This window comes from Cricetulus griseus, chromosome 2 (assembly GCF_003668045.3).
Source record: "Cricetulus griseus strain 17A/GY chromosome 2, alternate assembly CriGri-PICRH-1.0, whole genome shotgun sequence".
Taxonomy (NCBI): domain Eukaryota; kingdom Metazoa; phylum Chordata; class Mammalia; order Rodentia; family Cricetidae; genus Cricetulus; species Cricetulus griseus.
Genome location: NC_048595.1, coordinates 257,769,443 through 257,794,708, shown reverse-complemented (window position 1 = coordinate 257,794,708; position 25,266 = coordinate 257,769,443). Strand labels below are relative to the sequence as shown.

At 40.4% G+C, this 25,266-nt stretch overlaps 2 protein-coding genes across 3 annotated transcripts in view; one reads left to right on the top strand and one right to left on the bottom strand.

The window, feature by feature from the left end:
• Positions 1–25,266, top strand: part of Nt5dc1 (5'-nucleotidase domain containing 1) — a 107,095-nt gene that overhangs the window by 12,100 nt on the left and 69,729 nt on the right. The window contains exons 5-6 of one of the 2 annotated variants that reach the window (XM_027402134.1): positions 1,276–1,355; positions 2,787–2,868. In XM_027402134.1, coding sequence (XP_027257935.1) covers positions 1,276–1,355; positions 2,787–2,868 — 162 coding nt within the window. Of the gene's footprint in view, positions 1–1,275; positions 1,356–2,783; positions 2,869–25,266 lie in introns of both variants that reach the window. The other variant, XM_027402133.1, reaches the window with a different exon arrangement.
• Positions 4,878–10,678, bottom strand: Col10a1 (collagen type X alpha 1 chain). The gene is made up of 2 exons (XM_027402135.2): positions 10,525–10,678; positions 4,878–6,766 (listed from the first exon to the last, which is right to left on the bottom strand). The coding sequence occupies exons 1-2, from the start codon at positions 10,676–10,678 to the stop codon at positions 4,878–4,880; spliced, it is 2,043 nt and encodes a 680-aa protein (XP_027257936.1).

Genomic DNA, 25,266 nt, shown 5'->3' with positions numbered 1-25,266 from the left:
GAAATGATAAATGGACAAGGAAGGGCTTGGATTTAATTTACCCCAAGACCACACAGAATAAACCTTAATCCTTTTCTCCCATGAGACCCTGGAATGTGCTTGTTCGATACTCTTGAGATTTTCTGATCCAGTCCACCATACACTCACATGACATGGTTTTTATTCCTGTCATTACCCTGGCTGTTCTCAAGTTTTCCTGTTTGTCTTAAATGGTGCAAAATAGAACACAGTATTCTACATGGGTTAATTAGAGAAGTTTATAGGGGACAATTCATGGGACTCTAATGTTAGATTATTTAACTGTTTTGGCCACATTAATAATATATTGTGGCTTCTTCATATTGCATTTTACAGTGATAATGTATTCTGTCTTGAGGTTATATATTGTTTTGCAACTGAAATGTGTTTTAATAAAATGCTTAACTTACAGATGTCCTGTCTCAGCTGTCTTTTAGGGTCATTAGAACTTAAACATTCTCAAAAGATAAGGATGGGGACTGGAGAGATGGATCCGGCAATTAGGAGCACTCAGTCTAGCCCAGGATCTGGTTCAGTTCCCTGCACCTACATGACAGGTCACAGCTGTCTGTAACTTAAGTCCCAGGGGCTCTGACACCCTGTTCTGGTTTCCACAGGCACCGGGCACCCATGTAGAATGTATATACCTGTAGATTAAGCACTCAGACATACTCAATAAAAAAATAAAATAAGTAAATCTTTAAAATATGAAAAAAAAGGATAGCCTGTAGTAATGCTAATTTGAAATGGGTCTTTTCACTGAAATTCCTATGGAAAGTTCTCTACATACCCAGCTAATAGTACCATTGCTCAAAGACATGTGCAACACAAGTGAAATGTCCCTAAAACAAAACATTAAAAAGTCTAGGAAAGACCTAGGTTCAGTCCCCAGAATTTACGATGAAAAACCCTGGCAAGGTGCCATCTACATTTGTAATCCCAGTGCTTGAAGGTGGCAACACATGGAATCTGGTGTTCTCTGGCCAGTCAGCCTGGCCTATGTGACAAGTTCCAGGCCAATGACTGACACTGTCTTACAAACAAATGGTGGATGTGCCTGAGGAATGACACCGGCTGTCTTCTGGCCTCCACTTGCAGACAGGCAGCACACACACCACTGGCCCCACCTCTGACACAAGGGATAACGGAAGTGGAGGCTTTTCAGATAATCAAATGAGCACCCAGGCTTCCTTCAGACAAGTTTCTCTCTCTTCCACAAGCAGGAGGCATTGATTCTTTTCTGTTTGTTTGTTCTAGGAAAGTGTTACTTCTATGATAACTACTTTGACCTGCCGGGGGCTCTTCTGTGTGCCAGGGTGGTGGACTCCTTAACAAAGGTGAGTGGGCACTGGCTTTCGAAAATTGCATTAGTCATAAGAGGTGTTAATTACGTGTAACTTTCAAGTTGAGATGTCACTTTGTTTGCTTTCGGTGGTTTCAGAGGTGACTGAGGAAGTACACATGGTGAATTTATCAAGAATTTTTGGAAAATTAGGAGTGACCTTTAAAAAATGTTTGGTTAGGCAAAAGTCACCCCCTTCTCCAGTAGGGGGTGTAAAAGTCTAGAGAAAGAAAACAGAAGATATGCTCTGGACAAATATTTTCTTGCTTTCATTAGCAGATTAAAAAAAAAAGTACAGGTAATTAAGAAAAATTCCATGTGTCTTGATGTACTCTAAATATCAAACCAGGAAAATGTAGCAATTTTTAAAAATTTATCATTTGCTTTGTGACTGTCCAGATGAAATAAATCTTTAGTTTGACAAGTTATACTTAAACTTAAGACCTGTGAATATAACTTGGTTTGTGTGCCAGTATCACTTTTCTTTTTTGCATCCATTTTATTTTAAAAACACAATTAAGTGTATAAGTGGCTTATTATTGAAATGAGAATTAAAGTCATGCATGCATTGGTGAAAGTTTCCGTTGAGCAGGAGAGGTGTTTGGTTTGGGTTGGGTTGGTTTAGGTGCTGGGGATTTTACTTGGGGCCTAGAGTATGAAAGGGCATCACCACTGAGGTATATCCCCAGCATTGTAGATTTTATCAGCACGAAATGGAACCCGTTTCTTAACTTACACCAATGGGGGAAAAATATCGAGTGCCCTCCAGGTCTGGGGATCAAACCCAGGTCCTTCCACTTCCAAGCAAGGGCTCTACTGCTGAACTTCACCCCAGTTCATCAGCCTGTAGTATTTTGCAGTGAACATAATTATATATAAATATCTAATAATCTTTTTTCATATAGAAAGTAAACACTGTTGATGTTTCTATGAAACAAAGGGCTGTAGAGTTGTATAGTTGAGTGTAAATTTTTTTGCTAGCTTGCAAAGTTCTCCATAAGATGATTGACATTTGAGACTTTGCACTTCTGTTTGTGGAAGTGCAGGTTAAGTGGACAGTGAATTCTGAACTGCCCTGCTTTGGGCCCTGTTATACCATCATGCACATCCCATTATTCCAGAAGCTATAGAACTTGGTAAATTTTTTGTATGTCTAAATATTCTGTAACTTTAGGCTGTAGGAGTGGACATTTTTACCTTATTTGGGCTATGTAAACTGCATTCATACTTAGTGATGTTTATTTATTTATGTGTTGACTTGCAGCAGTGATTTTTGAGGAATATTTCTGTATTAATCTGTCATGTTTTGTAAAACCTGAATTCCTACCTTAGAGTCAGTACACGTAATTATTTGCTGTAGCTTACCACTATGCTTAGAAACAGAATTACTGCACTTGTTACATTTGGAAATTTCTTCTTTTAGCAGAACAGAGGTCAAAAAACATTTGATTTTTGGAAGGATGTAGTTGCTGGTATACAACACAATTTTAAAATGTCAGCCTTTAAGGGTGAGTAACGTGAAGAGGGGCTTCCTGGTAGAGGGTTGTTAAATGCCCCATGTCTACTGAATTAGATCGACGCTGCGTCTTTTGCTGCACTCCTTACTTGGGATTTGCTCTGGTGAAATGTTTACTGTGAAACTAGTTCTGGTGCGCGTAAGTCGTAAGTCTGCTGTGTAAGTCGTCAGGCGTCTGAGCCAGTCTGCTCTGCTGTCTTCCTTCACTTGTCTCCAATGCAGCTGGGCTAGACTGGAAGGCATTCCCTAGAATCAAAGTCCCAGTCCTTGTTTCCTGGCTTAGGAACAGGAGCTGGTGACACCTGTAACCCTCAGTGCAGTAGTGACAGAGAGACGATGAAGTCCCTGCTGATAGAATTTCCTTTCATTCTCTTTGTTTAAGGAATTGGAGTGGTTGACCCAGAATAGGGACAAAGTTACTGCCAACCTCAAGCTAGGACTTTTTGCTCTTCTCTGCAGGTTTACAGAGGGTCTTATTCGAAGGAGTAAATAGCCTTTATGTTACGTAACTCTAGTGACTGAGTCAGGCTGGCTTGATTAGTAAGTGGGCTGATGGGTTCAGCAGAATCTTAAGTTTTAAAATATGTTGCCTGCTGATTGACACCAAAAAAATGACATGCCTCCCTTTCAGTAAATAAAGTCATCAAAATAATTCTAAATATTATGACTGAAATGTGCTAAGGCCATAAATAATAATTGCAGGATATTTGTTCCAATTTGATATTTCTCTGACAACTTCTTCTCTCCCTCCAAGACAAAACCAGTGTTTTAAAGTGATGTTTATATATTTTTATTTTCCTGTGGGTGCTCATCAGCCTTGGTCCTGGCTCATAAAGGCTATTTTTTAACCTCTCCATAGTTACATGGTGCATGGAATGTCCATCTTGACAGAGGGACGGACCCATGACCTCTTTGAAGTCACACACTGCTTCATTGTATTTTCTCATTAGTGTTCTCCAAGGAAAAGCACGATTGAGAACAGCCAGTTGTTGGCTTTGAAGTAAAGTCAAAGACGAAAAATCTATTCATGTCATTTTATTGTTTTGTAATAACAAGTAGATTAAACACTCCATGCTTTCATAAGTGAGGTACAGCGTAACAATTTTAAACAGTAATATAAAAATACAGTACAGAGCATAAATAAATAATGTCTTTTTGTTTCTAGTCTGATTTTGAAACCTTTAATGTTAATTATACTTTCACTGGAATGGAAGGCGTTCCATGCTCCTGTTCTGTAAGCCCATAAAGTCATTTTACAGAGATGCAGCAGGATTAAATTGGAGTAATCACACTGTGTGACAGACATAAGACTAGGTCAAACAACTGTTTCCAAGTTGCACCAGGCATGTGGACTTTCTACAATTGCAGAGAAGCTTGAAAAGGTTTTTGACGAAGCACCTTGTACTTCAAGTTAATTTAAATGCAATATTTTGGTTTCTTATGAGAGCTTCCAAAAGTATATATGCACCTGTGCTTTTGAATTTGTCTTGATGACAGGGTCTGTACGAGCCATAGAGTGATGCACCATCAGAGACATCCCAGGGGATACAGTATCATTTACATTTGAATATTCAAGTACTTATTATAAAATTATGTGATACTTCCTGCATGTTTCCTAGAAGTTTTCCTTTTAATTATTAAAAACAGGCTTTTAAAGAAAGAAATGCTGCACTTCTGAAATGAAATTCAGGGTGAGTTAGAACCTTATTTCTGTTTTTGTGAGGTTTTTTTTTTTTTAGCTTATGGTAGAAATTTTAAATATTAAAGGAATTCACAGAACCCCTGAGGGCTCTGGACTTGCTGAGTGCTCAAGAGAGTCCTCACATGGTCACCATTGCTGTTCACTATTATAGGAGGAAATTTGGCCGCGGAGTGCATTTCAGAAATTTAAACTGTTCACATTACTTTTAGCCTACCTCCATATGCATCTCCAGGGTGGGAGCCATGGAGTTGGGGAAAGCCTTTTGAAGCAGAGGATTTAGATGAGCTTGGTATTAGTGTTCACATGGGCGCCACAAGGAACCCTGAGAAGGAGGAGTGGACATATTGGGAGGAGTAGAGGCCGTTTGACTCCGCATTGGGCAGCTGTAGCCACACCTGGTCATTTTCTGTGAGCTCCATGATTGCACTCCCCGAAGCCTGATCCAGGTAGCCTTTGCTATACTCGTCGTATGTGTACATTGTGGGGGTGCCGTTCTTATACAGGCCTACCCAAACGTGAGTCCCCTTCACGTGCACGTGATAGGAAAAATAGTATATTCCTGGGATCTTACAGGTGAAGATTCCAGTTCTCGGGTCATAATGCTGCTGCCTGTTATACAAAATCTCATCAAATGGGATGGGGGTACCTACTGCTGGGTAAGCTTTAGAGAGGACAACTGTAAAAGCAGATACAGGCATCCCTGTTACTCCATGGTTAGCACTGACAAGAGGCATCCCAGAAAGCCTGGGCCTTTGGCCTGCCTTTATGAAGCCATCAGGCATGACTCCTTGGCCAGGGGGTCCAGGGGGACCTGGGGGACCTGGGAGGCCAGGCTCTCCACTGTGTCCTCTTGGACCAGGAGGACCTGGAGGACCAGTGGGCCCACTGAGGCCCTTAGTTGCTATGCCAGCTGGACCAGGAGGACCTGGGTTTCCAGGGACACCCTTAGCTCCAGGGAATCCTGGGGTACCTGGTGGCCCAATGGGACCCCTGCTACCTGGTTTTCCAGGTTCACCTCTTGGACCTGCCTCACCATTGTGTCCAGGCATTCCCTTAGCTCCTGTAGGGCCAACAGGACCTTGGAGACCAGGGGCTCCTCCCACTCCAGGATCACCTTTTGGGCCTGGTAACCCTGGGTTACCCTTAGGGCCATTGAGACCTGGCTCTCCAGGGTACCCTGTTTTTCCATCTAACCCAGGGGGACCCCTTGCTCCTCTAGCCCCAGGTGGCCCTACAGGCCCAATTGGACCTGCCTCACCTTTAGCACCTGGGACACCATGGTTCCCTGGAATCCCTTTAGGTCCTTGGGGTCCCATATTCCCAGGGGATCCAGTCAGACCTGCCTCCCCAGGATGACCCGCTGGCCCTTGTTCACCTTTGGCACCTGGGGCCCCAGGAAGACCAGCAGGTCCCCTTTGTCCCCTCAAACCTGGCAAGCCTGGTTTTCCAAAGCCAGGAGCTCCTGGAGGCCCAGCTATTCCTGGAGCTCCTGGGTGGCCTTTTTCTCCTGGGATACCTGGCTGCCCAGGGGTGCCAGCAGCTCCTGGCTTCCCAATACCTTCCCGTCCTTGTTTCCCAGGAGGACCTTGGGGACCTGGTGGGCCTGAGGGTCCCCTTTCTCCTGGGAAACCCCGATCACCCTTGATTCCAGGCTGTCCTGGAAAGCCATTTTCACCTCTTCTTCCCACTCCAGGAGGGCCAGGTGGTCCTATGGGACCCTGAGGGCCTGGAAGACCTCTCTCACCTGGACGGCCAGGAGCACCATATCCTGTTTCCCCTTTCTGTCCATTCACACCAGGGGCTCCTGACGCTCCCTTTTCTCCAGGAAAGCCCCTGGGTCCTGGGGCACCTGTAAGTCCCTGCTGTCCAGGTTTTCCTGACACAGAAATCCCAGCTGGGCCAGGGATTCCAGGTGGTCCTGGAGGGCCCCGAGGTCCTGGTAAGCCAGCTGGTCCAATATCTCCTTTGTGTCCATGTGGTCCTCTCTCCCCTGGTTTGCCTGGCAGGCCTGGCAGGCCTGGCTTCCCAGTGGCTGATATTCCTGGTGGTCCTGGCAACCCTGGCTCTCCTTGGAGCCCAGGGCTTCCATAGCCTGGCTTTCCTGGAGGTCCCGAGGGACCTGGGTGTCCTCGGGGTCCGGCTGGGCCTGGTGGACCAGGAACTCCTTGCTCTCCTCTTACTGGGATTCCTGCAAGACACCAACATACACCCAACATAAGCAACAGTAAAAGCAGCCAGAGATTCTCAAAGCACAGTAAAGGCAGAGTTTGGTAGTCTCTGCATTTCAGATAAATCTTCCACACAACCGTCTTCAGTGGGTTGGATGGTATGGGCATTGTATTTGTTCAGAGACTTCTGGAGAAGGTGGTTTCGCAAAGCCACAGCTACCATGACTAAAGAGTCATCCTAATGAGGCAATAAAAATAAACTGGTGTTGAGGAATCCCTCTAAGGTAAACATAGCATGGAGGTGAGTTGATGACTTTGTCTGAGAAAAATCATCCAGTTAGGAAGGAAAGCAAAGAAAAGGAAGAACTATACAGTCTAGCTTCACATAGGTTATCCTCTAAGGCATAGATGAGAGACTTAAGCCTGAGCAGCGTTCTTTGATTTAGACTCATTGTCACCTCTGTAGAGACATGGGCTTTTGTTCTCCTTCATTGGCTTAAAATTGAAGCAAAGAAGGACAGGACTAGACATAATGCATTGCTGAAGCACACAGAATAGTTTCAAAGTGGTGATGAAAATGTAGTCAGCGTTGCTTAATCTCATAATGCTGTGGATTCATTTAACTAAAACATGTCCCTGGTGTGCTGAACTTCTCTTCAGTAATCCCTTATTCAGTGCCTGTGACAGAATGTACTATTAGATCACAGATGGGGGTGAAACAGAATGTGACTTACTGCCTCGGGGATAGAGTGTGACAGTTACTATAAGAAGCCCTTCAGCAGTGAGAGACAGCCTGCAATGTCGATACTACCATATGCCATGGAGAGCATGCTTGTTTCTGTCTATTGGCAGTAGTCACTGTAAATGTCATAAAACAAAGTTTTTTTTCCTCAGAGAAATTATATATAATGAGTAAGGATGACCATAAATTTGCAGATGATTTTTAAAAAATATTTACTTATACAATTTTTATTCATTTTATTTAATAAGAGTTCAGAAACCTTTAGATTTTTGGACTGTTGGAAAGCAGTTCATAGTAATGCTGATTTAGTAGATGTGACAGTAGGTAGCTCAAAACTGTAAAAATGATGTTTAACTATGATCTATTTATTTCTTGGAGTGTGTGTGTGTGTCTGTGTGTGTGTGTGTGTGTGAGAGAGAGAGAGAGAGAGAGAGAGAGAGAGAGAGAGAGAGAGAGAGAGAGAGAGAGAGAGATCGGTCCTACTCTCAAAACCAGGACTTTACCCATAGTCTACGAGTGCTCTACCATGAGCTAAACTCCTAACTATACATCTATCACTTTTTAGCTAACTTTGAATACAATAACATTTAGTATGATAAATTCCTAATACCTTAGTGGTTTGAAAAGCCAAAATAAAGACTAGGGAATGTTTATTAACCATTCTAAATTATCTTTGATAACTTTTTAAAAGAATACCATTCCCTTTAGCCATTAGTATGTAATTACGTTAATTTTAAAAAAATCTCTCCTATTAAATATCTGGCACTTAAAGAGTAGCCAGCCAACAGTGGTTACTAATATTCTTAAAGATACCTCCTGAGATTAACTTTGTTGTATATCCATGATATGTGTTTATAAATTTTGACAGACAAAATAAAATTCATGAATAAATAAGGGATTATTTTAATGATTTGGAGTAAAGTAGCATAGTTTTCAAATGCAGAATTTACTGTAGCATTGAATTACAAGGATCATATTTATATAAAAAATTGTGGAATTATGAAAATATGTTTTAGTGTCGAAACAAAGGGGGAAACATGTCTTACTGGAAAGGGTAGAATCAGACACTTTGGAAACTTGCCCTCCAGTGACAGGGTCTTTGTTGGTCTTAAGATCCTAAACCTCTCAGTGCAAAAAAGAGTCTGGCTTCTGTGAGTATTTGAGGGATAGCCATCAGTTCCTAGTCTAGAAGAGTACAATTAGGAGGAGCACAGTCCCTCATGAACAGCAGCTGCCTTCAATTAAGGTTCATAAGTGTCTGCAGGCTGCACTGAGGGCAGAGTAGCTTCCCCTCCAGCACAACTGAGCGTGGTTTGACTGTTCTGTCAGCCTGTGCAGAGATGTGCCCAGAGATTACCTAGGAACTTTCTGGGTTTCTGCTGTCACCTTGATGTAGGCATGTGTGTTTGTTACAGGGCACTGATACCTGGCAGTGGGTGGGATTTGTTCATTATCAAAAGGAGACCTAGGTAGATTTAATAGTTAAAATACAGCTTCTGCATTTTATATCTACTAAGAAGGTATTTCCATTTGTTCCGTAAGAACAGAATGATGAGCATCATGCCTTAAATGGGAAGACAGAGACACGTTTAACCTTCTAACAATGGCGTGTTCCGTTTTCACTCCAGCACTTTTTGTGATATTGGTAAAGTGCTAAAAACTCTGAATTAGGGCAAAGTGCCAAACCCATTTCTGGCCGTTGGCATTTCAGACTACACTCACTGCTTTAAGGTAGAATATGTTTGTCCTCTCTCCTTCTAGCTTTTATCTTTTCCTCAGTTTATATATGTTATGAGACATACGTCAAGAGTACCTCTCAGATCTTCTTCCTTATAAAAAGAAACAAGTTACAGTCCCTTCCCCCTCTTTGCCCTTGCTCAGTCCCATGGGCCCACTGAGATATTTGCCAGGGATGTTTATGCTGCATCGCTTGGGCCACTTTCTGTTGAGTCTCCGAAACATCTCCCTGGAGGGTTCTACTCTTCATGAAAAGAGTGTCTTTCATACTTTTTAAATATTAAGTTGCCTTTTGTGAAATATTTAATTCTTTTAAAAAGACATTCTTAAACATTTGATTGTTTTCAAGATATTTCTGTCTAAAATAGTACCATTTAAAGATTACAACACGTGCCTTTGCTCTATGCTGGAAAAAATCTATGAATAAAGTGAAAAATACTGTGGAAGGTGAAATCTGAGAACAGTTTGTATTACCAGGAGTTTTCGTGTCTGATCTGGTGGATACCATTAGCAAAGGCCCTTCTGTGACTATCTCATGTCATTTTACATGTGCTGCCTTGGCATCCTTCATATAATAAGCCAGATAGGTGAGGGTTAGATTCCCAAGGAAAGGAAATGTCTCAGGCTGTCCCAGTGGAGAAGTAGAAGGAAGAAGCTGTGCTTGAATGTAGTAATATCAAGACATAACACTCATCAGATGTAGGCACATTTAAACTTCACAGAAACCCTTGGAACTCTGAGCCCACACAGCCAGCACTTAGCAGTTAGTTATGACTGTACATTTAACCAGTGCACTATATGTGAATGTGTAAGTAACTATGAGAATTGCTACTTCCTTTGCCCATTAGCTTTATTGAGGGCTGTCTGGTTTTATTTGATACCATTTTTCTTTCATATGTGCAGGCTAGGGTTTTTAAAGCAATGTTTAAGTAATTAGATACATAAAATTCCTAGTCTGTGAAATTGTTTTTAGTTTAAATTAACTTAATATTACTGAATTAATATTTCTAGATTCTGGGTAATTATTTAATTGCATGAAACCATCATTTGAAAGGGAAAAAAGCCTTCCCCATACATAGTCTCTGATATTCCTCAGGTGTGTCTTTCTCTTCTACCAGCTTCTCCAGGAATATCATGTTCCCATATACAGACTTGTCTTTTCCACACATCATTTTGTTGTAGTAACTTGAGCCAATAGAACAAGAACAGGCTGGGAAGTATTTTGTTAAGGAGTTGATCATTAATACTTGACAACACCAGCCCTCTGGTTAGTAGAGCAGATTGCACAGCTGACTTTACCTTTAGTCTTTATGGAGTATGGGATGAAATACTGTGTCTTGGTGTTCTGAAGTGGGCCCTTGATGCCTGTGGGAGTTTGGTATCTCTCAGCATAAAACACCCCATGAACCGAGGTCAGGGACATTAGCAGCAGAAAGGCTATTGGTGGCAGCATATTTTCAGATGATTCTGAAAAACAGAAGAGAACAGTTACACGCAGCCCATGCCTGATCTGCTTTATTTTTGTGATGCTCTGCAGATTGATTCACTATATAGTTATCTTTTTTATGGCCAAAGTTTTATATTTTGAATATATTCCATAAAATAATAGGAAAGTTTTTGTTACATGAATATATACACATCTTACTAGTTTTGAGAAGCTGCATTTAAATAATGCTCTAAAAATAACCCCACCAAATAATCACCTTACTAGATAACTGTATTAAATAATCCAGAATCTTTGGCATAACCTGAAATAGCTAGAACTTTCAAGATACATTGGAATTCACATTAAGGCAAATTTGTACAGTCCTTTTCATTAAGAATACCTTAAATAGTTAACTACACAGGAACCTGTCTGGTTGCCCTTTGCTAGAAAGCCACTTTTAAAATCATGCACATATACCATGATATCTGTAATTGATTGCAGTTTGTTTCCTAGCCACCTGACCAGGATGTCTCCCGGTGATCCTTGGTCCAGGCTTACCTGGTGCTGGGAGTTCCTGGAGATGTGTGGGCAGCTTGCCTGGCTTCCTCTGCCCTGTGAGCAGTGGATGGTGCCCTTTCACAGATGCCCTGGGTATTTATACTGTTTTTTTCACTTACTGCATGAGGTTACCCTGAGCTTAAGCTCCACCCCTCAGGACTGGTCAGCACTAATTACGGTGGAGAGTGCTATTGGGCAGGCCAACAAAGTCAAGCTGGGTTCTCTTTTCCTTGTGTTTTTATTGAAAAATAAACTCTTTGTCTTCGACATATATTAATAGCTTTAACTGTGCACCTTTTTTTTTTTCCTGTATGTCATTTTAGGAGTTCTGACTCCAGTGTTTGTTCATGATGGAATGATGGCTTGTCCTTTATATTTTTAAAAAGTACATTCTTGTGTTAGTTGATTGAAAATATTTGGTAGAAAAATGTGAGAGTTATTTAGGAAGAATATGGATTTAAATCATCATGTTAATCTTTCAGTTATTAGAAAAAAGTTTTATAAAAGTAGCTGACCTGAATTTTTGCTAATTTTGAGGGCTTGAAGTAAAGAGGAAAATAATAAAAATGTAAGTAATATTGTTTTGCATATCAGAATTTTAGGGCAAGCTTTTAGAGGTTAGTATGGGGGGAAATAGCAGATATTTTCATTTTAAGTATTTTTAAATTTTGAGACAAGTACAAGATATCTTGGACTTGTGCAAATTGACTGTTTAATTTCCCTGCAGGGTTTAAATTCTTTATTCATAGCTACACAATCAGTGGCTTTAGGTTTTCCTCTGTAAATTTTCATTTTACCTCATAGTTGAAAAGGCTGTTACCTTGATAACCCTATGATGTGTTTATTTACATAAGATCGCTATATTCCTTTTAAAGGAAAAGGATCCTCAGACTTTGCTTTTAAAAAATAAGGTTGACTAACGATGCAGTTCCCTACAGGGATCTTGAAACATCCAGATTAGAAACATTTTTCTCCCAGAGAAGTCAACATTATCCCCATCAGTTCCAGTCATTGGTTTTCTCTCTTACAGCCTTAGAGAACTTATTAGCTTTCAGGATCCTGGGAAATGTAGTAGTAAGGAGTTGAGACCAAGCTTTGTATCCCATTTAATGTCATCATTTTGATTCTGAGCCAGATCAGCTTTGCAGGTGAGCAGGCTTGGAGCAAATTCAGTACACAGCATGAATACATCATTTTCTGCATCTAGCTAGAATTAGTGCAGTGTGGGACCAGGAGTGATCCATTGGTCATTAGAATATTGACTGTTTAGAAGATGAAATAAAAGCTTGTCCTTTCATCTTCCTCACTCTCTTCCATGTCTTCTCCTATGTATGTTTGAACAAATCCTTGTACAGTTGTTGAAATACAAATGCATAATTCATTTTTCCTCTCCCTTCTTTTAAATGTTTGGCTCACTGCCACATTTAGCAATCTGTGTTATTGTGGTACTGGAGAGATGGCTAAGTGGTTAAGATCTGTCATGCTCTTCCCAGTACCCACATGGCAGCTCACAACCACCTACCTGTTAACTCAAGTTCCTAGGGATCTGACCCGCCCCCACCTCTGCTAGCATGAGGTGCCATACATACACTCAGGCACACACACATACGACATTATCATGTATGTTTCTATGTCATGCTCAGGTACATGTAAATACCACTCTTTTGGAAGTTTTGCTTTTGTTTGTTGAGGTCTTAGTATAGAACCCTAGCTAGCCTGATCCTTATGTGTAGTCCAGGCACCTCTCACTTCACAGACATCCTTCTGCCTCAGCCTCACGAGTACTGGGAATACAGGAGTGTAACACCATACCTGGTTTTAAATATGGCTTTTTTAAAAATCAGTTTAAATTATCAGGAGACCCAGAGAGTTGATAGTCTGGTGTGCATTTTATCATTTAGAAACCATTTAAAAACAGCTTTTATAGTAATATAAGCTGCACTGCATCTGAGAGACCACAAAAGGTAAGTGAGAACTCAAGGCCCTCCTCTGCACATGCTCGGTGGAGACCGTTCTGAACTAGAAGGTAACATGCTGCATCTGCATGCTAGGATGTGGAAACGTATCTTGAGTAGTAGTAGGGGTGTGTGTGTGTGTGTGTGTGTGTGTGTGTGTGTGTGTGTGTGTGTGTGTGTGTTAGCGCTTATATCCACACCTGTGCATCTGCTTGAGACTGATGCTGCATCTGGTTAAGTGTCATTTCTGCGAACACGCAGCAGGGTAGTATTCAGCTATATACTCGTAAATCTGCCCCTGTGAAGTTGTCCAGCTGTGGCTACTCCTAGTGTTTTCAGAACTTCTCCCTTAGCATTTCTACCCATCCGGTTTTCCATCAACACAACGAAATATTTGTACCAAGAGATTTTTAATCTCCTCCTACTGCCCCCCTATAATCAGAATCCACTTCGTATTATATAGAGAAAAAGAAAAATGGGGTTCGTGCTGGGTGGTTATGTGCCTTCTTTGGGGGATATATGTGTGAATGTATGTGAGTATCTCAGTGTTCTCTAGCATTGAGAAGCGTAGTGTTTTACTGGCAAAGTGGATATTCAGTCCTTTTAGCAAACTGTGCTTATTTCAGCACACAGGCTCTGCTTACCGTTTGCTTTGTTAGTCACATACGAAGCACTGCCTTGTCCAAAACAGATTGTAGAATCAGAGTATTTGCTAGCCACACCCACACCTAGCTGTGTGTATGAAACTATTTTTATTCTGGGTGTTTACTCAAAGCTGTTCGGACTGACTGGTCTGTGTCTTTATGAAGGAAACCCATTCTACTTGAAACAGAAGGTCCTACCCTCTCAACCCAGTGAGCCCAGAGGTTTCAATATCAAATATGAATTTCTGTTTTTGCACATGTAGCAGTTAGCTGCCATTTCGTACTTTGGGTCAGTCATTCATCACCAAATATTTCTTGAATGCCTCTTAAATGTTAGACACTGGGTAAACACTGTGTTAATAATGCACATTCCTACCCTTGAGGTGTTTACACAGTGGTTCTCAGCCTCTCCCCACTGCCACAGTCCTGTGGGATATGACACAGATTGCTTAATATTTGGAGTTTATTAAGGTGACAACTCTCCCCCATACAGCCATGATAGACTCTGAATGGAACATGTGGTCTGATAGCATTTTCAAAGTTTCTGACATTAGGTACCTAACTTTTTATTTGTGCTCATACTTTATGCCTTATTATAGAAAAATTTGATCTTATCTAAGACAGGGAATCACCCAGTCTTAACTCACTATCACTCAGTCTACCTTCCACTCATCCCTGACCCTCTAAATTTTGAAACAAATCACATGTATGGTGCTAATTCATCTGTACATCTCTTAATAGCTACCTACAGAAAACAAATTCTTTAAAAATGTATCTAAAAAATAGTTATTTCTCAATAATGTCAGGTACTTTATAACCTGTTCATGTTTCCCTAGTTACCTTTTAGGAACAACACATGCATGTAGAGACATCTGTGTAGATATGTATGCATATATATGCACATATGTGTATTATAGACAGGTATAAATACAGATATCCTCATGTAGGTTTTAGTGGTTGGTTTATCATTTGTTCCAATAGTGTTCATGAGGTGCCATTGACTAATAGTTTTTTTTATCCCCATCTCTTCTTTCCCACTAGCAGTTTATTTGTTGAAAAATTGAGTCATCTGTCGTGTGCACCTACCTGCAGTCTGCCTCTGCGGATTGAACGTTTGATCTAGAGTGCTGATGGGATGCAGTTTTGAGATAAATGCATTCACCTACAAACAAAACTCTTCTCTGTCGAGAACACTTTGCTACTTTGGAAAGAGTGGTGTGGTGTGTCTGTCGGGAGGCTCTCAGTTGCTGGTTGTTTCTGTTCTTATTAGATATGGATGATTACCCAGGTTTATTGTTTCATTATAGGTTATAAAATGCTGATATGTATGTGACTTTTATAATTCCTCTTTTGCTGCATCAGCCAAGATATTTGTATAAGGGAAGAAAGGTCTTGATCAGCTGTTTATCCTGGGGTACACTTTATAAAGAAAGAAAAAGCAAATTGCATTCACCAGCATGGAAAGTCTTGAGCTTTCTTCTTAGCATCCTAGTCTAGAGGGGCCTGGCCAGTGTCTGTTTATGAATGTTTAAGCATCACCATAAACTCACGGATTTCAATGCATTTTGTGCAATCCATCACAGTTTGTTGGTGCTCAGAATTCTTCTCCATCCTTATACAGAGAGAACATCCTCAGACAGGCACCTGAGTCCCCTTGACATCATCTCAGTTGTCTTTGATAGGTTTTTTTTTTCCCCTTCCAACAGTCTGTGCTTTCCTTGACCCATATCTGTAATAAGACAGTTCTTTTAAAGTCTTGTTTTTAGTGGGGAATAGAAATTGGAAATTGAAGTTTGGGTACAGCTGCAAGGGTCCTTTGGATACCCAGTATTCCTAGGTCATTCCTTGTTTTTATTTCCAGCTTTTTCATTGAGAAAAACTGAAATATCAGCTTAATAGGAACAATATTGGCAGGTCAGATTCAGCACCATTGGATGTTTGCTTAATGGACTCAAACTTGCATCTCTTAACTCCTTAATCCCACCTGAATATCCTGGCTCTCCTGCAGTAATGTAGTGATTTATTTAGCATGTTTTGTGATACTAATAATTTTCTCAAAATAGAAGGCCAGCATTCATACTGTGACATTGAAATCAGTTAAACTGCTAAACAGATTAATTTTTGCAGTTCTTTTTGCTGTTTACAGAAGATCTGTGAAATCAACTTACTGTGTTAGAATTCTCTTGAAACCATTCATTGAGAGGTAGCAGTGCTGCCCACTCATTCCCTGGTAGGTTGGTTTGGTTTAGCACAGTTGTGAGTTTCTCTGAACTTTCCTGCAGTCTCTGCATTTCTTTTGGAATGCGGCACAAATTCAGTGTGAGGGCAGAAGTTGTGTGTTAGCTGATTTCCAAAGTCTAAACATTGCCAACCAACACCATTTTCTATCTACCAAGGTAAAGACAGCTGGCTCACAGGCCACCTGACTGCTTTCTATGAGCCAGAAGGAGCCAGCTTAGGCACAAGCTGCTCCCTTCCCAATTCAGATATGTAAAACAAAGACTTAGAGACATCTGGTGCCATCTAACCACCTAGTGCCTCTCTTGTAGGGTGTGCGTGCGTTTGTGCGCACTCGCACTCGCATGCGCACTCAGCCATGTCCACATGCAGGGGTCCGAAGTCCACATCAGGTGTCTTTTTCTCTACTCCATCTTATTTTTTGAATCAAGGTCTTTCACTGAGCCTGGAGCTTGCTTCCAGGTGATTAAGCCTCAATGATCTGTGTGTCTCTGTTCAGCACACACACACACACACACACACACACACACACACACACACACACACACACACACACACACACACACACACACACACACACAGACCTTGTTTCCGTTCAGTACACACACACACACACACACACACACACACACACACACACACACACACACACACACACACACACACACACACACACCCTAATGCTGGAATTATAGACTTGTTTCCCCCACTAGACTTTTTATGAGGGTGCTAGGGAATTCTAGCTCACATCCTCTTGCTTGACAGGCAAATACTTTATCAAGTAAACCATCTCTCCAGGCCCTATAAAAAGCTAATTTATCCTCTTGTAAATAACTCATTTCTGTTTCTTCTCTTTTTCTTAGATAAATGTCATTGGACTTTCCACTTTATTTCACTTTTATGTAACTGTTCATCATGAAAATCATACACACACAGAGATGATCTTGGATCCTTTTTTACTCCACTATATGAATTTACCAATGTGTTTTCCGCCCTTGTCTAGCTTATTATCTCTTATTATCTTGTTGTCTATGCTATATTATCTATATTTTTCTTGCTAAAACAATACTTCTATAGTGAGCAACTTTGTGTATGTAATTTTTTGACTAAATATCTTTGGAAGAGACTCTTAAAATTTGGATTCATGGGTCAGAAGGCAAACACAGATATGTAATCTTCTCAGATATCATCAGTTTCCCCTCCACCAATACTAGATCATTTTGTATATTCTCTCAAGTATTCTTTCTGCTTACTCAGAGCCTTATAAACAGAATATGTTTGTGATTTTATTATTGACTGTTTAGGCTTTGACCCAACTTAGAGGTAAAAATGGCAGTTTGATGGAGTTGTATTTTCGTACATCTCACAAGTAGAGCCTCTTCGCATATGGCTAAGATGCATACACATTAGAACCATATCGCTGGCACACTTTCCCGGGCTTAGGGATGTGAATCCTGGGATTTTAGTAAGAGCATACATGTATTTCTCCCTTCTGGGATGCATCTTTGGGTTTGCTTAGGGAGTTCACTTGATGTGCAGAGCTTTCTTTTAAGGGGTATAGCATTTTGATTCCAAACATTTTGATTCTCTTATAAACTATAAGCTATGAAGCCCATGGGGAGCAAAGGTCATGGGGAGCAGGTGTTCCATTCATTAAGTGGAGAGACTAGCTTGCCTGTTGCTCTTGTATGGGTTTGGTTTCCAAAGGGAGCATTGCCAGTGGCAGGGCCACTGAGGGAAAGGCCCAGTGACTCAGCTTGTGCCTCTTCTGCTTACTCATCAGGACACTGTTGTTCCTGTACCTCTCTTACTTCATGCTTTTTTCAGTGGAAATGGTCAATGCTCCCAGAAGTTCAGTTAGGGCCCTCTAGGACCCACAGCTTCCACTGCCACTGTGCCATGCCTCATTCCTCTTAAAAAAAAAAAAATTGAAGGGACATTTGTTGGTGCTGTGACAGAGTCAAAAGCTAGGAATGATCTGTTTGTGTAAATAGTCTAAGGTGGTTTTGTGGTTAGATAGCTTCTGAGGGCTTGGAAAGAGACGCTCATGCATAAAAACAGGTGTTTATGAAAACCTCCTGCAATTTCAGGTCAGGTCAAAAGACACAGTCGCTTAAGTTCAGACAAAGGCTTTATGTTTTATTTTAATTTTTGTTATACTTAAATTGCTGTGTTATTTATGGTAAGCTTATGGTTTTGCACCTGGCACTTAATAACATCACTTTCTTTCCATGGTGACTTGATTGAGTTAAAAATATAGAGCTCTCTGGCCCCTCACCTCAGATGCTCAGGTCTTCCCAGTGGCTTCACAGCCACAGAAACTCTCCTCATGCAGTGTCTGCCAACTTGTGAGGAGAAATAAGTTAGACTTGCAGTGTTATGGAGGTCATAGGGTGGCACTTAATTGACTCTTTGTGCCCCTGTATTTATTATGCCTCGGAACAACTCTGTAGTCACAGTCTACAGTAAACAAAATACATGACTTCCCATAGGCTATAAAGTAACTGTTGGTACCTGATGGTAGGCTTTGCATGGCAACATAGACCAAGAAATCTACCCTGGGGACTTCACAATTGTTGAACTTACTAATGTGAACAAAGCCATCTCAGAGATTTTTATGTCATTAATGCTGGTATCTTGTCTATTTAGTTTTTAATCAAACAACTTTGTTGCCTGGGTAACAGACCTCTGCCCTTGAATGTGGGTGGCTGTAGGTCAATGTTTCTGAACCTTTCTTGGGGTCTCATGTCATATATCCTGTATATTTACATAACAATTTATAGCAGTAGCAAAATTGAAGTAAGAAGTATCAACGAAGATAATTTTATGGTTGGGGGGTCACTACAACATGAGGAACTGTGTAAAGGGGTCCTGGCTAGGAAGGTTGAGAAACACTGCTGTAGATACAATCCTCTGAGAGTCACCTGGCCTTCTTGTATCTGATTTCCTCACTGGAAAATCTATGAACACCTGTTTGCTTTACTGTGCATTTTAAAGGTGATTCCTACATAGAGAAAGAGCAAGCCAAATAAAATTTATATGCCACAGAGGTGTAATGGTTGTTAATAATAATGACTTTTCTCTGATGACCTTGTTAGACATTCTATCAATTACATGAAGCCCTTTGAAAGTCACAGTAACTCAGCACAAAGGAGAACATTATGTGGCCTAATCTTACCTTCTCTTAATTTTACTGGGAAAATACCTTAAAATGCAAAGTGAGATGTGGATAAACAGGAGGATCAGGTTTCTCAAATATTGCCAGTTGTGGCCAGGCGTTGGTGGTGCACGCCTTTAATCCCAGCACTCGGGAGGCAGAGGCAGGCCGATCTCTTTGAGTTTGAGGCCAGCCTGGTCTCCAGAGCAGGTGCCAGGATAGGCTCCAAAGCTACACAGAGAAACCCTGTCTCGTAGAACCAAAAACAAAACAAAACAAATATTTCCAGTTGTTCTTTGACTTTCTGCTGTATTCCACTCCACAGACAGCTCAGGAGAGCTTCCTGCTATAGCATGAGTCTCCCAGAGCTTGCACACAACATAGCCTCTTACCAGCTCTGGCTTTGCCAGTGTGAACCCACCTTCCAGCCCATGAAATGGTGTTTTCTCATCCCACTGTATACTGATGAGTGTGACTCAAAGGTGATTGGCTCTTACTTGTTGGAGTCCTATCCTCCACAAGTACAGTGCTGAGGAATGGTGCTGGTGTGATGCTCCCAGAGAGAAGCTAAGAGCTTTAGACCAGATGGCAGTGTTTACAGGGTATAGGCAGTTTCTCTTACACTTGTAGGCATTCAGAGGTAGAGTCATTCGCACGGTGCTCTTTTGTACTGTTCAACTATGCTAGACCTTAAAACAGTGGAATTATAAGTGTCAACAACTACTTTCAAAAGCAGTGTTCACAGATTAGCAAATAATTGCTATTATGGTGATTATGCCCCTCAGGTTGCTCTGTTGGCTACCAGGTTACAATTTCAGTGTTCACTTTTCCCATGGTAGCTATGATCATGATAGGAACTTAGATGTAAGAGGCTTGGTGGAGGTTGAGAGCTAAGATAGAATCAAACAAAGAGAAGAAACAAAGGAGAAAAAGGAATTCAGGGACCAGAGAGATGGCTCAGGCAAAGCCTGCAATCAGATTCCCAGCACCCATTTAAAAGCCTGCTGTGGTCTGTGTTCCCAGTGCTGGGGAGTGAGTGGTGAGGATCCTTGGGGCTTGCCAGCTAGCCAGACTAACCAAAATGGCAAGCACCAGGTTCAGTGAGAGATGCTAACTCAGAGAAAGAAGGTGGAAAGGGATTGAGGAAAACAACTGTCATGAACCTCCACATACATTTACAACTGACATGGACCTCTGGCTTCACATGTGCACACACATGTGTACACAAAGAAAGGAACTAGGTCTTTGATATTTCAAGGAATTTCTTGAAACATCTTAGAAACCTAACGGCCATTAAAGATTAACAAATGACTTTTAGACATGGCTTTACTTCATTTCCCAATTTTTTTCATCCATCTTTAATCTCATTTACTTGAGGCACAGAGCCATTGAGTTTCTTGGTGTGGTAAGCTTAGATTGCAGGCAGCATTTGATCCTTCCCGGCTCAACTCCTTGTCTGTGGGAAATGCGTGACCTTTAAAGGCAGGAGATATCATTGGATGAGAGGTGAGTGTTGAATAGATGTTTTAGAATAATGGGCTTCAAAAGATGAAAAACGTAAGAATCACATTCAGAGTCACTGGAAAACAGACACTGGAAATGCAAATTTTTGGGAGAACGGAGACAGGGAGTTAATGTTGTCTGTGCATAAGCTAGTGAAGCAGGGCTTGCTGTGCTCAGTAAGGGGAAGAAGACCTGTGATGACAATGCTGTTGTAAGAGTTCTGATGTTTGTTGTTCGTGATCTCCTGAGAGCACCCAGGTTTTATGACTGCATTCACATCTTATTGATAGCAGCAGCAAAGCCCTGAGGTTTCCTGTTATCCAGCAAAAGTAGCTTGGTACAGAAGCCTCTTCTCGCATTAAAATCCTGGGTAATGTGCCATCCCATCCTTTAGCGAGTAATGTGATGTACCCCACCCAAAGAGCAGTCTGCAAGTTATACGCAATATATTCCTTGGTTTTCTTTCTTTCTTTTTTCTTTTGGTTTTGGTTTTTATTTTTGTCTTTGTTTTGTTTTTTATTTTTTGAGACAGAGTTTCTCTGTGTAGCCCTGGCTGTACTGGAACTCACTCTGTAAGCCAGGCTAGCCTCAAACTCAAGACATCTGCTGGCCTCTGCCTCCTGAATGCTGGGATTATTAAAGGCGTACGCCTCCATCCCTGGCAGATTCTCTGCTTTCTTGTACTTTATTTAAACTGAAAACAAAATCTACAATTAAAATGCTTTAGGTGGTGTACAACTTTAATCCCAGCACTTGGGATTAAACTCTTCGAGTCTGAGACCAGCCTGATCTATAAAGTAAGTTCCAGGACAGCCAGACCTGTATATAGAGAAACCCTGTCTCAAAAAATCAAATAATGATGATGATGATGATGATAATAAATGAAATAAAATGTTAAAAAAAGATGATGATGATGATCATGATGATGATAAATGAAATAAAATAAAATGTAGGGCATTTGGCCAGTAGATCAGTATATATACTTGTGGTCATACTTTTACTGACACTCTCTTTTAAAAAAAATTCCATCACTATTGAAACACCAAATATGTATATTCTTTATATTCTCTTTTTTTTTTTGAGATGGTCTAACCTATATATAGCCTTACAATATTATAGCCAACACTGGTCTAGAACTTGTAATCCTCCTGCCTCAACCACTATTCTTTATATTTTTAAGACATGCAATGATGTTTTGATATAGGTATGTATTGTGAAATGGTTATGAATGAAACGAGTTAGAGATGTCTATCATATAGTTACCAATTGTGTCTGTGAATGTGGTGAGAACACATAAAGTTTACTTAGTATATTTTAAAACTTTGTTAGCATATTTTAAAATACGTTGTCTTCCCTTAGTACCCACTCCCTCATGCCAGAATCTGCAGATGTTCAGGGCTCTAACATGAAATAACATAAGGTTCACATGTGATATATGAGTGTCCTCCTGTGTACTTTCAGGAAACATATGTGTGTGTGTGCACGTGTGTAGGCAGGGGCTAGAGATCAAACACAGGGTCTCATGTTTTATCAGCACACATTCTACCACTGAGACACATGTCTGTGTCTTTCTCATAGATGTTACTTAATCATCTCTATAGTACTTAAAATTCCTACTGTGTAGATGCTATTTGATAATTGATATACTCTTCTTATTTGGAGAATAATGACAAGGGGAAATACACAGTTCAGTATTTAGTGAAGACACAGAGTTCCCAAAATTTTTGATTCACAACTGAATCCACAGATGGTATGGGCCAAACATACAATCAGTTGTTGGTAACCACAGCCATCATTGCTGGCCATTCAATCTCAGGAGCCTGTTTATCCTGTAATCTGCAGCACTGTGCACTTTAGTCTGCATCTCTTCATTTCCCACCTTCAGACACTGGTAGCTTCCATTGTAGTCTGTTTCCCTGGCTTTGACATCTTTAAATTCCATATGTAAGTGACATTATGCAGTATCTCTCTATGTGTGCCTCAGCTTATTTTCTTAACATGATGTCCTCCAGTTTTGACTATGTAAGTGAAAATGATAGGATTTTCTTCCTCTTTAAGAAAGTAAAGAATATTCTATTGAATGCATAAACTTAGTGTACACTGAAAATAATGTAAGCTCCAAGTATGCTCTACAGATTTATCCTTATTGTGTGTGTGTGTGTGTGTGTGTGTGTGTGTGAGAGAGAGAGAGAGAGAGAGAGAGAGAGAGAGAGAGAATGTCTCTAATTCTTTAACAGTTTGCCCAAATAGGAGTGTTTTTGTTTTGTTTTTATCATTAGGAGATTTTTTTTTATCATGACTTTCCACATTTGTATTATGACAATAATACACAGTGCTCATGTATTAATTCAATCAGCCATTTTCCATTTAAACACTCTTTCTTATGTAACTGCAATCCTTTATATAACAGAATATACAAATGGCAAGTTTATTCTTGTAGTAGTAGTGAATTTTAAGGAGAGCATCAGCTTTTCTTGCTAAATTTATTTATTTATTTATTTATTTATTGAGCTGGTTTTCTGTATTACCTACATAAGACTCTTAAGTTTAGAACTCAAATATTTGTGTGTATTTATATTAACCTTGACTTCCAGTAAGGTAGTAACTAGGTTCTTAGAATTTCATTTGTTGTCTACAACCAGACATTGAAGCAAACTGTTTTTAAGACTGTTCATCAGGAATGGTAAACTAGTAACATTGTTCACTGATGACTTACAGCTCTTTCTCTATGTCCCAGGCAAATATGCATGATAGGAGTATGAAACCTCAAGAGAACTCAGCTAGGATGTGATACTGAAATATCATATTCTCAGGGTCAGTGAATATGCCATGTACAGATTTGATTAGCATGGCAGACATACAGGGCTCTTTAAGTTTAGCACACTAGGAAAGTTATCCAGTAGACTAGCTTGAGACGTTGCACTAGATTACAAATTCTATAATATATAAAAATATTCCCTCTTGCTCTTTGAAATTTCATGCTCTGCAAAATGGTCTAGAGGACACGTAATAACTGCTGATGACTAATGTAGCCAAATACATTTGTTCGGAAAGATGAGCTATGATAGAATACTTGGCTACTCAATGTCACTTAATTCAAGTTTAGTATTCTTCACTGTGAAATTCTAAAAGAAAAATTAGTAACATTAAAAAGAAACGCTGATTTTCAAAATACAGAACTTTCTCTATCCTTACATTATCTCTTAATACAGAGATTGTTATATTATTGTTTCAGGACAGTCACAAGCTGTCTATTCATTTAAGATTGTAACATGGGTCCTACTAGTTTATTAGAAGTCCTGCTATTGAGATCATTCTTGCTTCAGCTCTTATCTAATATTTGTTTATTTACTTTGTTGTGTCTTCTACTGTCAATATTGTAGAGCTGCCATTGAGTTCCAGCTGTCTAAATACCAAATTTGTATCATCTGCCCATGGAAACACAAAAATTAATTGTTTATTTTAGCTTTTTAGCAATTATTCTTTTACAGGATACTATTTTATGTTCAACAATAATTTTATGACTGAGTTGAAAATTGTTAACCAATCACATGTAATTTTTTTGTAATTTAACTTTTCTTAACGTGTGTGTGTGTGTGTGTGTGTGTGTGAGAGAGAGAGAGAGAGAGAGAGAGAGAGAGTGAGAGAGAGAGAGAGAGAGAGAGAGAGAGAGAGAGAGAGAGAGAGAGAGAGAGAGATGCTATTTAAAAGCGCCAAACACCTTTCCAGGGCTTTGAGTTTGGTTACTTTTATTGATTTGTTAGTCAGTTAGTCAGTCAGTCAGTCAGTTGTATTGTTTTGCTGTGGTAAGGACTGAACCTAGGGGTTCAGTACACTATCTGACACTCCATCACTAAGCTATACTTCCAGGTCTATGTTTAATAGTTGTTTTGATCAGGTATGAAGTCTAGCCTCTCTGCCGAGTGCTGTGGCAGACTTGTTCCTCCCTTTCTTATTCCTGAGAGCAGCAGAGAACAGGGGGACATCTGTCTCCTGTTCTCCATTTCCCTCTCATATCACAGTTACATGGCACACTTTGCCCTGTCCTGTCCCCTTATGATTGTAGTTAGTACTGATTAGGGGAAACTTCTGTATTTTGTATGGAAAGTCTTTGGAGTAGAATATGAGGCAGTGAAAATCATTGAGACAAGTGAACCTAGAGAATCTTAAAATTTGAATCTAGAATGTAATTAAAATGAATTGATCAAATAAAAATTATGCAGGTCACCAAGGAAGGTTGGCTGTTTACTCTTCAGGTGGGTGTGTCAACCTGTAGCATGCCCAGTGGACTTGGCCATCCTTTCTCCTGGGTGTTTCAATGACAGCTTCCACTAAAGAGCCAATTCATGGTTCTATAGCAGAAAGCCACTGAGCATCTCAGTGCTGGGAATCGAGTGTACTTCCCAAACTTGACTAGACCTTTGGATTTTTAGTTCACTTTTCACATTTCTTAGATTTTGCTTTCTTTAGCACAGGTATGTGAGCCATGGATAAACACAGTGAATGTTAAGTCAAGAAGGTTCTCAGAAGTATATTTTACCCGGCCGGGCATGTTAGGTA